This window comes from Aquarana catesbeiana, linkage group LG01, assembly GCF_042186555.1.
Source record: "Aquarana catesbeiana isolate 2022-GZ linkage group LG01, ASM4218655v1, whole genome shotgun sequence".
Classification (NCBI taxonomy): domain Eukaryota; kingdom Metazoa; phylum Chordata; class Amphibia; order Anura; family Ranidae; genus Aquarana; species Aquarana catesbeiana.
The window spans coordinates 229,088,363-229,102,730 of NC_133324.1; the positions used below are offsets into that span (position 1 = coordinate 229,088,363).

General features: G+C 42.3%; 1 protein-coding gene across 2 annotated transcripts in view; it reads left to right on the top strand.

The window, feature by feature from the left end:
- KSR2 (kinase suppressor of ras 2) overlaps positions 1–14,368 on the top strand; it is a 707,775-nt gene that overhangs the window by 414,017 nt on the left and 279,390 nt on the right. For both annotated transcript variants that reach the window (XM_073625662.1, XM_073625672.1), the window contains exon 6: positions 11,945–12,014. In XM_073625662.1, the coding sequence (XP_073481763.1) occupies positions 11,945–12,014 (70 nt within the window). The remainder of the gene's footprint in view (positions 1–11,944; positions 12,015–14,368) is intronic.

Here is a 14,368-nt window from a genome sequence, read left to right on the forward strand (position 1 = left end):
GATGTCATAAAAGAATGATCTCTTGTCTTGCCTGGTTAATACATATTGACTCACTAGGGATGATGCTAGAATCAGAATGATCTTCTCCAGTAAAGAAAAAGTCAGCAGTACAAGATTAGACCGCTTTTTTGGCAAGTGCAATGGACTTTCTGACTTTGCTACAATGTTTGCTGGATAACAGTTCAGTGTTAGGTTTTAGTTGTCCCTTGCAATTTTTCTTTAACCACTTCAATACAGGGCACTTACACCCCCCTCCTGCCCAAGCCAATTTTCAGCTTTCAGCGCTGTCGCTGTTTAAATGACAATTGCGTGGTGATGCTACACTTTACCCAAACAGAATTTTTATCATTTTGTTCCCACAAATAGAGCTTTCTTTTGGTGGTATTTGATCACCTCTGCGTTTTTTATTACTTGCTAAACAAATAAAAAGACCTAAAATTTTGAAAAAAAAAAGTTTTTCTTTTGTTTCTGTTTTAAAATGTTGTAAATAAGTAAGTTTTCTCTTTCACTGATGGGCACTGATAAGGCGGGACTGACGGGCACTGATAAGGTGGCACCGATGAGGTGGCACCAATGAGGTGGCACTGATAGGCACTGATGATGGGCACTGATAGGCGGCACTGATAGGCACTGGTAGGTGGCACTGATGGGTGGCACTGATATGCAGCACTGATGGGCATTGATAGGTGGCACTGATGGGCACTCATGGGTGGCACTGATGGGCACTGATAGGTGACACTGATGGGCACTGAAAGGCTGCACTGATGGGTACTTATGGGTGGCACTGATAGGCGGCACTGATGGGCACTGAGAGGCGGCACTGCTGGGCACTGATATGTGGCACTGATGGGCACTGATATGCGGCACTGATAGATAGCATTGATAGTCATTACTGATGGCACTGGTACTGGGCAGGCATTGGGGATGGGCACTGATTGGCAGCTGCCTGGGCACTGATTGGCGTTTCCCTGGTAGTCTAGGGTGGCATACCTGGTGGTCCAGTGCGGTGGCATCGCTGGTGGTCCTGGTGGCATCCTGGTGGTCCTGGGTAGGCATCTGAGGGGGGGCTGCGCTGATAAACAATCAGCACAGATCCCCCTGTCAGGAGAGCAGCCGATCAGATCTCCTCTACTGACAGACGCGAGTGAGGAAAAGCCGATCAACGGCACTTCCTGTTTACATTGTGATCAGCCGTGATTGGACACGGCTGATCACATGGTAAAGAGCCTCCGACAGAGGCTTTTTACCGAGATCGGTATAGCGGTGTGTCAGACTGACACACCGCACCACTGATCGCCACTATGCGCGCCCCCACGGGCGCGCAAGAGCAGTCGTTCTGGGAGGCCGTCATTTGACGTCCACCCAGAACGAGAGCCGCGCCGCCCAGCCGTCATTTGACGGCCGGCGGGAGGTGGTTAATATCACTACACACCAAACTGAGCATGTGCAGAGTGCCCCCAAGGCTCTGTACTATCAGGAGATGGGCTGGGAACACTGGAAGAAGGGGAGGAACAGAGAATAAAGGCTCAAACAGCCTTTTTACACAATGTGGAGGATTAACCCCTTAGTTTCCGCAGCGGGTATAACAAGCATGCTTTACTGCATATACAGACTGATTTTACTGTTGTGGGTTTAGTAACACTTTAATTCGTTTTTTATACCTTATAAGAGTTCAGAATAAAGGATCCTTTGTCATACTGGAAACATGCAGTATCATTCCATATAAATGCTGGTGTTTAAATTTTTTGTTTTGTTTGTATGACAAAACTTTACTTTTTGCTGAGGATGTCACCCAACTCTGAGACTCTATTTCCTGTGTACATATGGAAAGTGTTCCTGGGTTATAAATTGCCAGCTGCTGGGGCTATCTTCCATTCTGTTTGGTGCTTCTAGGCAATTGTAATTCTGTATAAGTCAATGGAAAATACATTTGGTAATACAGCATTAATAATATGAACTGCTTGTCTGTGTTATGAAAGTAACCTTGGTATGCGTGTATTAATCATTCAAACCTGTAAGAGCTGTTGCTGAAGCAGAATATAGAGGTAATATTAAATGCAGGTTTAGGCTGACCAATCATGTACAGATCATTCAGTGAGAAGGATGGGCGGGGGTAAGTTTGTCTGTTTTTGTATGAGAACCTGCTATAGAGTTTGGAAAAGATCAGGGAGAGAATGGAAAGGCTAGGAGAGATAGCATGTACAATATTTATCATTCTGTAATCATGCATTAAAAAACAAGGTTGGCTTATTCAATCCTGACCCCCACCCCCAGTCAAAAACATTGCATTTATGTAAAAAAAAAAAACTGTTGAAAAAAGTGTTAAGTCAAATGTATAAATCACTGCCAGCCCCTCTGTTAGAGCCTGGCATACCACACTATGTAAGTCATTTCTAAAAACAAGCGTTGTAAATACCTATTTAGAGCTATCTTCACACTTGCGGCCGCTTTACAGCTCTGATACATGGCTTCTGTGGGAGGGGCCGAAATCTCCCTCTGATGTCAGCCGTGAGATCACGTGGCCTCCCGCAGAAGCCCTGTTTCGGAGCTGTAAAGCGGCCGCGAGTCACTTGACCGGTCGGAAGATAGCTCTAAATAGCTATTTACAACACTCGTTTTTAGAAATGACTTACATAGTGTGGTATGCCTGGCTCTAATTGAGGGGCTGGCAGTGACCATTGTAGGTTTTTTATTTTTAATAATAGCAGCGGGGGGCAGAGACAGAGACACAGAGAGGGAGCTGACAGGCAAGGAGGAGGGGGTGAGGGGGAGAGAGGAGAGCAGAGAGGACAGCTGCGTATGACAGAGTGATGCACTCTGAGCACGGTGGTCAGGGCTCAAAGGTTTTTTTTTTACAGTTTAGAGAGGGGCAGATTGCACAGCACAAGCACTGTGCTGTTTAATCTGCTTTAAGGGACCAGGATCTGATCTTTTTTTGGGGGGTTAACAAACACTTTAAAAAAATCTAATACCCTCCCGTTTTCCACACTGGAGAGTGTGACATCACAATCCTTCTGGTGAGATCCTTGGAATGCCAAGTATGCCAGATCTCACAATAAAGTGCTTCAACACTGTGCTGGTGCATCTTTTCGTAAGATTTAGGATTCTCATCATTCCCAGGATTTCATCAGAAAAGAGTGTGACGTCACAATGGCTGGAAGGCAGGCGTGATGAAAGTTTATTTACTTTTTTATCCTTTCTTTTACACTTTAATATGGAGTTTTTACATGGAGGGTGGGAGCCCTGATCTTGCATTGCTGAATAATGTAAATTGGTTATGGGCATTCTTTGTCAATGCAACAAAGCAAAAAGCTAAAGTAAGATGCAAAGACCAGTACCCAGTTACTTCCTGATTTATGTTAACTGCAGGATGCCCAGTGAAAGATTCATTTTTATTGGGTACTTTACCTACCACATTGGTCCTTATCTTATTCATGAAAACACTATGCTATTTAGGAATACTTCTCACGGCTATATTTGATATATACCATCAGTTAACAGTGTGCAGTTGGATTTGTCTAATGACCAAGCTCTTTTAAACATAGTTAAATCCTTGTTGCTTTCTGGGTGGAGGAGCACAGCAGGGTTCATAATTCAGTATCATTGCAGCAGGAAGAAGATTATTCTTGTGGTCATGTCAGAAGAAAAGCCTATTTGCAGTTATTCCATATCTTATTTTTAGCAGTTTGTAGCAGCTTTTTATAGATTACTAAGTGCACACATTCAAAGGTAGAATTGTCACCTATCACTTTGACAATGGGCAGCTTGGTGTCATATATTAGAGACCTTCTTCCTATATCTACATTTTATTTTTGCATAATGTCTGTCCCCTCTGCTCTAGGCTCATAACCATAACAAGAGGATCAGACTGATGGCTGATGCTGTCTCTCAACCTCTACATCTGAATGCACAGAAAGTAAACGTGGACCTGTCATCTGTCAACGAGAGGTCTTACTTTGCTGTCACCTATGATAATAGGGCTGTCACCCATCCTCCTCCATTTATACCTACGCTAGGCTGTGTTAAAATGTGGACTAACACAGAGAATGCCAAGTTACTTCCACACACACACCTGGCAAACAACATGCAACACACTTGACAAACAGAATTTGGGAAGTGATGAATATTAAGGCGGTAGGGTTTTACTGGAACAAGCTTGTGCAGCACATCCTGCTGTATCTATCAATGGCAGTGTAAGGCCCCTTTCACACGGGCTTGTCCGTGTACAGACTCTGCTTTGCTCAGCAGGGATCACTCCACTGATCCCCACTGAGCAGGCGGTTGACAGGTCCGTCTCTACTCACTGTGCGGAGATGGACCTGTCAAAGCCCCGCTCTCCTCTAAGGAGATCGGATGAAACCGGGCTGCCTGTCCATTTTCATCCTATCCGATTCTCCAGGCGGATGGAAATACAGTAGAAGCCAAGCCAAGCACTAGTTTTGTACTAATGGACTCCTCTTTTGTAAATGGGAATAAATACTTCTGCTTTGAGAATTAGTCATGTAACTGTGTGTTTGTGTTCTGAGTGAATTTAAACCATTACGGTTTAGGTAATGCAAAACTGGCAGTGGCCGGTGCTCAATATTTTTTTTGGGGGGGGCGGCAAACAAACCTGCCTCCCTCACTCGGACTACTGCGACCGCTTGTTCCAGCTTGTCATGGAAAGTGGCGGGCCGTTGCTTCTCCTTCCAGTTGAACAGGAAGTGGGTCCTGAGACCCGATTGGCGGGGAGGAGAAGCAGGAAGGTAATAGCGAATATTAATTCGCTGATGTCAAACAATGGCCCACCCTTTTTGAAAAGCCAATTACAGCTTTAGGCTCTAATCACGTGCTTAAATAAACCCCCATTGGAATCCATGCACCTGGCACCCTGCATGTAGATTAGGGGTGCGTGGATTAGGTTCGGGGGTGCCCCTGCGCCCCTAATGAAGTGGCCACCATTGGAAACTGGTAATTACAGAGTGGCAGTAAAACACTGCAGAAAACCTTTGGTTAGTGGACTCGTCCCAGTTCCTGACTAAGGCTTCATTCATACTAGTGCAATTTCAGATGTCGCACAGAATCGCATGACAATGGAAACCACATTGTTTTCAATTGTGTCTGTTTACATTAATGCAACTCAGCACAGCGTGGTTTTGGAAAAGGTTCCTGTACTACTTTGTTGCAATTCCAGTGCAATTTTGTCCTCATAGGCTATGCAAACCACATCCAAGTTACAGTACACAATTGCACTGAAAGTCGGATCAAAAGCTGATCACAGAAAAATGAACCTAGCCATCAAATGGTAAATAGGAAACATTTTTTTTTAAAGTGGTTGTAAAGGTTTAGAAACAATAAACACATCATACTTACCTGTTCTGTGCAGTGGTTTTTCACAGAGAAGCCCCGATCCTCCTCTAATCGGGTCCCCTACCAGTGCGCCCCTCCCCCTTGCCGAGTGCACCCATATCATGCTGCTTTCTCTGGGGGCACTCGTGCATGCTCGCTCCCGAGCTGTCTCTGTCTATGGGACATACAGAGCGTGGCCCAGCCTCCTCACTGGCTGTGATTGACAGTAGCAGAGGCCAATGGCTCCTGCTGTTGTGTCTTACCCAATGAGGAGGGAGAGACCTGGGAGAGCCACTGCTCTCATACACAACGCTGGATTGAGATGGGGATCGGGTAAGTATTAGAGGGGGCTGCCGGGGTAGCTGCACAATGAAGGGTTTTTTTTTACCTTCATGCATAGAATGCATGAGGTAAAAAAACCTTCACCCTTTACAACCACTTTAAATATGTCATATATATGTACAGGAAATGTAAACCAGACAGAGAAAAAAGTTTGCCAGAACACATTATAACAGTTGCACATGCAGCCCAAAGACCTCTTACATTTGATATATGCACATATACACTCTCCACTTGACAATGCCTGGGGGTGATGATAGGTCATTAATGTCCTGGGCATCACATTAAGGTAGGGTGGAAGGGGACATGTATGTTCTCTACTATTAGTAGTGTTCCTGGTAACAGAGGTAGGATTGATATGGATATACAACCCCAATTCCAAAACAAGGATGCTGTGTAAAATCTACATAAAACAGATTGCAATGCTGTGCAAATCTAATAAACCCATATTTTTTTTTAAAATAGAAAATAGAAAAGAATATTAAATGTTTAAACTGAGAAAATGTGCCATTAAAAAAAAAAATAAGGTAATTTTGAAATTGATGGCAGCAATACATCTCAAAAAAGTTGGGACAGGGCAACAAAAAGCTAGAAAAGTAAGTGGCACTAACGAGAAAGTGCTTGAAGAATGTTTTTAACTAATTAGGTTAATTGGCAACAGGTCAGTAACATTATTGGGTAAAAAGAGAGCATCTTAGAGAGTCAGTGTCTCAGAAGTAAAGATGGGCAGAGGTTCACCAGTCTGTGAAAAGTTGCATCTAAGAATTGTCAAACAATTTCAGAATAATGTTCCTCAATGTAAAATTGCAAAGACCTTAAATATATTATCATCTACAGTACATAGTATCATCAAAAGATTCCGAGAATCTGGAGAAATCAGTGGACAAAGCCGAAACGCAATATTGGATTGGATTGGATGTAAGTTTTGGTGAGATACTCTCTAAGGGATAATCACTTCTAAAGGGGTACAGACACTGCAGCTTTTCTCATTTGAACACAGAAAGTGCATTTGCTGATTATAATGAACCAGACCCTCCCATTCAAGATGAGCATGCGATCAATCTGGTGAAATAAAGAGCTTTTTCTTCACAGCAACAAGAAGTAGGAAAATACTACATAGCTTGTTAAAATCTGCAATGTACATTGATCACCCAGAGGGGTTTGTTTTTTTTTCTCAACAAGAGTGGAGTTACTCTTTAACATTCGCCCAGAATTTTTCTGTGCCTCTCTTTTGGTAAACCAGCCTAATTCAGGTAACAAATTAAAATGATAAGTTTGTGGCGATTATAAACAAATGTATATTGTATATCTACATCAGTGTTTCTTAAACTATAAGTTGGGAACCAAATTGGGTTGCAGATGTATTTGGGATGGGTAGCCACTCGACTTTGTGTCCAAGCAGATTATTGGGGATTAATAGCACACAGACCTGGAGTGTGTGTGAGGTGGGGGACAGAGGCAACTACCCAGACAAAAATATAAGGTGAGGAGATTCTCTTGGTTTAACTGAAGCTTACAGTTTTAGGGCTAGAAATAGAGCCTGTAAAGTGCCTCCCTGTATACAGTGCTCCCAAAACGCCCCTGCCCATTGCAATGAATGGGCAGTGTTTCTGAAGTGCCTGAAAAGCGCTTCGGAAGCATCGCAACAAGGGATTTTTTTAACCCCTTCTTTGGGGTTAAAAGCGCCCGCTAGCTGCCAAAAAGTGGCGCAAAAGTGCAGCTTAAACAGCGGTAAAGCACCATTAAAATGAGCGGCACTTTACCACGAAGAATGTGAATGTGTAAATGGAGAAGAATGTCTGCAATGTGTGCTTTCTAGAGAAGTTCTAAAAGCCTTAAAGTGTTTGTAAACGATCACCGTGTAAAACAAGCCATTCAGTTTAAAATAGAAATGAAAAGCCCCTCTGTTCTCAGCTGAATAAGAGCTGGGGGAGGAGAAGCAGCAGTACATTGAGCTTCCCAGTGAATGGCTGTGCAGCGGGGGGCATGTCAGGACAAGTCTGATCATTGGAGGAGAGTACACTGAGTTCCCAGTATAGCTAGAGAACTGACCACAGTGTGCTATCCTGCTTAGTGTGGTCAGTTTTTAATAGGAAAGCAAGGAGACTAGCAGGAACACCAGGGATTTCACATAAAGGAAGCAATACAAAGAGAACAGGAGATTTTCTCATACAAGTACATGGTACAGCAGGCACATATCAGGAATATGAAGTGTTGGGGTAACAAACACTTATAAATTTAATAAGTTCAAATGGGCATTTTTGACAAAACACATACAGTATGAAAACAAAACAAACCCATTAAATTATTTAATGGTAAGACAGCAAGTATAAAGAACAGTATTTCAACTGTGGAAGGGTAGTTTTCTACTAGGCAAAGTCAGCTTGTAAGACAGTAGCTGTAGATGGCATCCTATCATCAGTTTAGCTCAGCCTTTCTCAACCTTTTCAATACAAAGGAAACTTTGAAATAACTTTCTGGTCTCAGGGAACCCCTGCTAAAAAAATACTGTATTAACAACTCATGATACATTAGTGTGATGGTCAGTGGAAAGAATGCTCCTTACACCTGTGGTCATAGGAAAGAATTCCCCCCTTACAGATAGCTAAAAAGATCAATGGTGTCAGTGGGAATGTATCTGAGAGGCAGACATTGTTTATTGTTCAAGGAACCCTTAGCAACCTCTGGAGGAACCCTAGGGTTCCATGGAACCTTGGTTTAGATAAACGTTGTTCTTCAGTAATTCTCATGTGCATTTTTAATGTATTTTGAATTTAGACTTGCATTAATTACAATTTGCGTGATTGTTTTTTATTATATAGCTATGACATTTTGGTATAATCGCTTTTTTTCAAACCCAGTGCAGCAACAATTTATTTATTTGGGTCCACAGAATAAAAAGTTGAGGAACCCCTAATCTAAATAAAATAACTAACTATATTTTCTGGGGTTCTCGGCTTGAGTTCTGGAGTTTGATGTAAGTTGTGGAGAGACAAACATGCACATGTACATATATCTTATATAAAAAAACATAGAGTGTATATGAGATTAGATAATAAACTTTGATGTATGGGTTTAGATGAAGTTCTCTGTTGACCTTTAAAACTCACAAACTGATACTAAAGAGAAATCCAGGGATGCAGACAGTAGAGTTTACTCAATTACTTCTGTCCCAGAGCTTTTCTCTGAAAGTTCAGAGGACCCATCTATAATTAAAACCAAAACAATCCTCATGCTGTGCAGTTAATAGCCGGTGGTCATTTGCCCCAGGTTGTCCTGGTGAATGGAAGACAGATAAACAGATTGCATCTATTTGGACAGCAGCAACAGTTAGCTATTCTTTCTATAATATATACGTAGTCATATATGGTGCATATCTGCTTAAAGTGTATGTAAACCTTAACACTTAAATTCTCTTATTTTGTTACATCTGTTTAATCACAGCAATCGAATACCTGTTGATCATGTCAGAAATCTAGAGCTGTTCTGTGTCCTTTCTGTTTCATCTCAATGAGTCTAATTAGCCCTCCCAGTTCTTATCTTGGACTACAGAGTAATTAGTCCCTTTGTTGTGGAGATGAGGAGAGGAGGGTATATTCGGTAGTTTAACAAAAGACAAATGGGCAGAGCTGAACTGTATCTTGTAAATTTAAAGTGGGTGTAACCCTAAAAAAAAGATCCTGTTCCTTTAAGGCATGATCTATAGCACAGTGCATGTGCTGTGTAATTTGTCTCTTCCTATGTTGTAATATACCTGTTCATCATGCCTGTTCCTGTGTCACCCTGTCTGTGCTGACCTACTGAGCTATGATACTGTGGTCAGGTCATGTGCCTCTGTCAGCCCACTCTCTGCTTTGAATCTCTCCCCCTCTCCCTCTCCCTCCCTGCCTGTCAGCATTAGAGCATCTATCCTTCCCACCCCTCCCTCTGCTATTCAGCTGCAATAGCTGCAATATGCAGCAAACATACATGTATCCCCTTTGGATTACACTGCCAATAAATAACTATAGTGCATGTGTTTAAAATGAAAAGGCTAAATACCTTTTCCCACACTGCTGCTGTGCAGTCACGTGACCCCCCTTAGCTGGCCAGCTGACGCCTCTCCATAGATCAGGGAAGAAGAGCGGAGGGAGTCACGTGATCACACAGATGTGTGAGAAAAGGTATTTAGTCTCTTCGTTTAAAAAAAACCACACACATTGTAATTGTTGGCTGAGTAATTCGGAGGTAATTCATGTAAAGTCATGTAAAGTGACTTTACAAACACTTTAAGTCCTCAAAATCCCATGTGCTGCTGGCCCACAAAAGGAAAGAGCTGAGTGCATTTCTGGCACATCATCAGGTATTTTTCTGTAATTGCAGGGAGTTTAAAGGATGAGGGCACTTTCTTGTTTGCCCCTTAAAGCTGAGCTAACAGTCCGCCTCCCCCCCCCTTCCAGAGATGCATACTTCTCTTAATCCAACAGCTTCGGCCTCTGGGGATTGTTTACATTTTGCACCGCAAGCCCTTTGTCTCATGGTTGCAACCAATCAGTAGAGCCCCACTCAGGAGGCCCATCTACCTATGTCTGAGGACACTGATGTAAAAAATAGTGTCTGTGATTGAGGGTGCTGTGATGTGAAGGGAGGATTGAAGACACTAAAGTGAAGGAGGGGTTGTTATGTAGGGGTGGCGGGCTGGAATGTGAAGGGGGAGCTGTGATGTGAAGGGGGAGCTGTGATGGGAGGGGCGGACTGTGATGTGAAAGGGATGTAAGGAATACCAAATACAGGTATCCAGCGGCAGCAGGGATGACCAGATAAGTTTAGCTTTACTTAGGAAACTGAAATCAGACTGAGTAAGATTAAAACAAAGTTTATTAATGCACACAACACCAATCCAATACCAACAGACCATAAACACAGCAAAAGTGAAAAATAAACATGACAATGAAGAAAAGCCAACCCATAACCTAACTATAAAGCGCTATATACCAGTGGAGGGAAGCTGGCATAAACAGTGATACAGCTTGGGTCCAAAGTTTGACAGATCAATGGCGATAACTAAAAATGTATACATTGCCCAAAAATACAACAGTAGTATTTATTTTCCCATTGTATTAGAAGACAGCAAAAACGTATCTTGTGTAAACATTTTCCTGATAGAACAATGCCATATGTTTAAAAATGTGCCTGCTGGAAACGGATTTTTTTTACTAAAAAAATAGAGATTTTTTAATGTAAATCTGAAGAAATCTGACCTAACATAGAGGGGGTACTGTGAGGTGAAGTGGGTGCTGTGATATTAAGAGGGACTGTGATGTGAATGGGGCTCTGTGATGTAAATGGGGGGGGGGGGGGGGGGTTGTGATGTGAAGTATCTGAGTCATAGCACTAGTATAAGATTCAGACCTCTGCTCGAGAAAGAAATAAAAAAAATTCTGGACCTCCTGAAATTTAACCACAATGCCCCTGCCATACATCAACCTGTTTCCCTATCTGATAACTATTTTAGCAATAGATACATAGAAGTCAATGATGAGCAACTTTCAGATTTCTTACTGAAACGCTTGAAGGTGTGTGCAATAATTTTGTTTTATTGGGTTTTATTTTAAGAAAAAAAAGGCTATATTTTATGTTGTGTGGGTTAGATATGTCAAAGAGTGGAGTGCATTACATCTGTAGATAAGTTGTAATATATGGTAATTCCCACAGAAAGATATTTTATGATATGAAAATTGAAAATATCATTCAATAATTGTATTTATATTTATTAAACAGAGTCATTTTAATGAAGCATAGATAGATATTATTATCCCAAGTTAATAAAAAAAAAATCATAGATGGGCCTGTAGTGCTCTTTTGTCTATTGAGACAGCATTAAGAGAGTCAAGTTCATCTGCACTTACAGGTTAAACCATAAAAAAAATATGTTTCTGTGTAGCATATGTAGCAGCACAAAGCTAGAATATTCATTAGACTTTACAGCTAATGTGGACGAATTCAGTAATGATCTGTTCGTAATTTTAGCACATTATCAAATTGAAAATTTATCAAAATGGCTAGCTGTGTTGAATGAGATTAGCAAATGTTTATGGAATCCCTGATCCCTTTAGTATTCTAAAAACACAGCAATGGGATACCTGAACTTATGCTGAATTCACTGATAACATATCAAATGCATACAGTATATAAGGTGTATAGTCTGTAAGTTAAATCATTGATTCTGTAATTGGGTTTATGGTGTGAGGTGTGGGTTGCTATTGGTCTTGTACTCATCATGGTTTGTTGCTTTCAGACACACTATCAGTGCCTCGCTGGTCTCCACAGATTCCACGAAGAGATCTGGGAAACTCCATCAAACACAGGTAAAGTGGCTCTGCATTAATCATAAGGGGAAATTACAAACAGGAAATAGAAAAGCCCATAACATGGCATCTGTGAAATTCTAAAGTAATCAGATATGTTCCTCCTGGGTTTACATTGTGTATATGTTACAAAAGATTTTAACTAGTTCATTTGAGAAATGATTTCATTTATTGCCCTTAACTGAACACTTATGCCGCGTACACACAACTGGTTTTTCCATCAGAATAAACTCTGACGGTTTTTTAGACGGAGTTCCGCTGAAACGCACTTGCCTACACATGATCACACCAAAGTCCAATAGTTTCGAACGTGATGACGTACAATGGAACTAGAAAAAGGAAGTTCAATAGCGAGTAGCCAATAGCTGACCTTGCGTCGTTTTTGGTTTGTCGGAACAGCATACAGACGAGCGGTTTTCCAGATAGGAACTGATTCCGTCGGAAAGATTTGAAACATGTTCTATTTCTAGGCCCGTAAGAATTTTCAAAAGAGAAAGTCCGATGAAGCCCACACACGATCGGAATGTCCAATGGAATGATTCCGTCTGACCTTTTCTGCCGGAAAGTCTGGTCGTGTGTACGCGGCATTAGCCAGTTTACTTATTGTTTATGCATACATTTTCCGATTTCCCTTAGCACAGGTTAAGATTTTTAGCAGTTCCAAAAAATATTAGAGAAAATTCTCTATTATTATTATTATTATACAGGATTTATATAGCGCCGACAGTTTACGCAGCGCTTTACAACATTAGGGCAGACAGTACAAGTACAATACAATTCAATACAGGAGGAATCAGAGGGCCCTGCTCGTTAGAGCTTACAATCTAGGAGGGAGGGTCAAGTTATACAAAGGGTAATAGCTGTGGGGGATGAGCTATTGGAGAAAATAGTGCAGTTGTTAGATGGAGGCAGGATAGGCTTCTCTGAAGAGGAAAGTTTTCAGGGATCGCCTAAAAGTGGATAAAGTTGGAGACAGTCTGACAGATTGGGGTAGGGAATTCCAGAGGATGGGCGAGGCTCGGGAGAAGTCCTGGAGGCGGATATGGGAGGAGGTGATGAGGGAGCTAGAGAGCAGGAGGTCTTGGGAGGAACGGAGATGGCAATTAGGTTGGTATTTTGAGACTAGGTTAGTGATGTAGCTGGGGGCAGAGTTGTGGATGGCTTTGTAACTTATTGTTATTATTTTGAATTTAATTCGTTGGGCGAGTGGTAGCCAATGGAGGGATTGGCAGAGAGGGGTAGCAGACACTGAGCCATTTGTAAGGTGGATGAGTCTGGCAGCAGCATTCATGATGGACTGAAGGGGGGATAATCTGTTTAAAGGTAAGCCAATGAGGAGTGAGTTGCAGTAGTCAAGGCGAGAGATTACCAGGGATTGAATCAGGAGCTTTGTGGTTTCATTGGTTAGAAAGGGACGTAGTTTAGAGATGTTGCGGAGGTTGAGGCGGCAAGCTTTGGAAAGTGATTGGATGTGGGGCTGAAAGGAGAGTTCAGAGTCCAGGATAACACCTAGTACCCTGACATGTGGGGACGGGTGGATGGTTTTGCCATTGCTCTTGACAGAGAAGTCGGGGGAAGAGGAACGTGGGGGAGGAAATATTATAAGCTCGGTTTTGGACAAGTTGAGTTTGAGGAAGTGGTGTGACATCCATACAGATATGTCGGTTAGTAAGTTAGTGATGCGTGAGGAGACTGATGGAGTGAGTTGAGGGGTGGAGAGATAGATTTGTGTGTCATCAGCATAGAAATGATATTGAAAGCCGTGAGAGGCTATCAGCTGACCCAGGGAAGAGTTGTAGATTGAAAATAAAAGAGGTCCAAGAACAGAACCTTGGGGGACCCCGACAGAGAAGGGAAGAGGAGTGGAGGAAGTAGAATTGTAAGTGACACTGAAGGTGCGTTGGGATAGGTAGGATGAGAGCCACTGAAGAGCACAGTCACGGAGACCGAGGGAGTAAAGTTTTTTGAGGAGGAGGGGGTGGTCAACCGTGTCAAAGGCAGCTGAAAGATCCAGAAGTAGGAGTACAGAATAGTGTCCGTTGGTTTTTGCAGTTAGTAGGTCATTTGTGAGTTTTATAAGAGCAGTTTCTGTGGAGTGTTGAGGGGAAATCCAGATTGAAGGGGATCAAGAAGGTTGTTTTTAATGAGGTGGTCACTCAGTTGGTTGTAAACCAGGCGTTCAAAGAGTTTAGAGGAAAAGGGGAGCAAGGAGATTGGGCGTAGGTTGTTAAGATTGGTAGGGTCCAAGGACGGCTTTTTGAGTATGGGGTGACCAGTGCATGTTTTAAAGCATCGGGGAAGATGCCAGAGGTGAGGGAGAGATTGAAGATGTGGGTTAGAGAGTGTAGGATGGG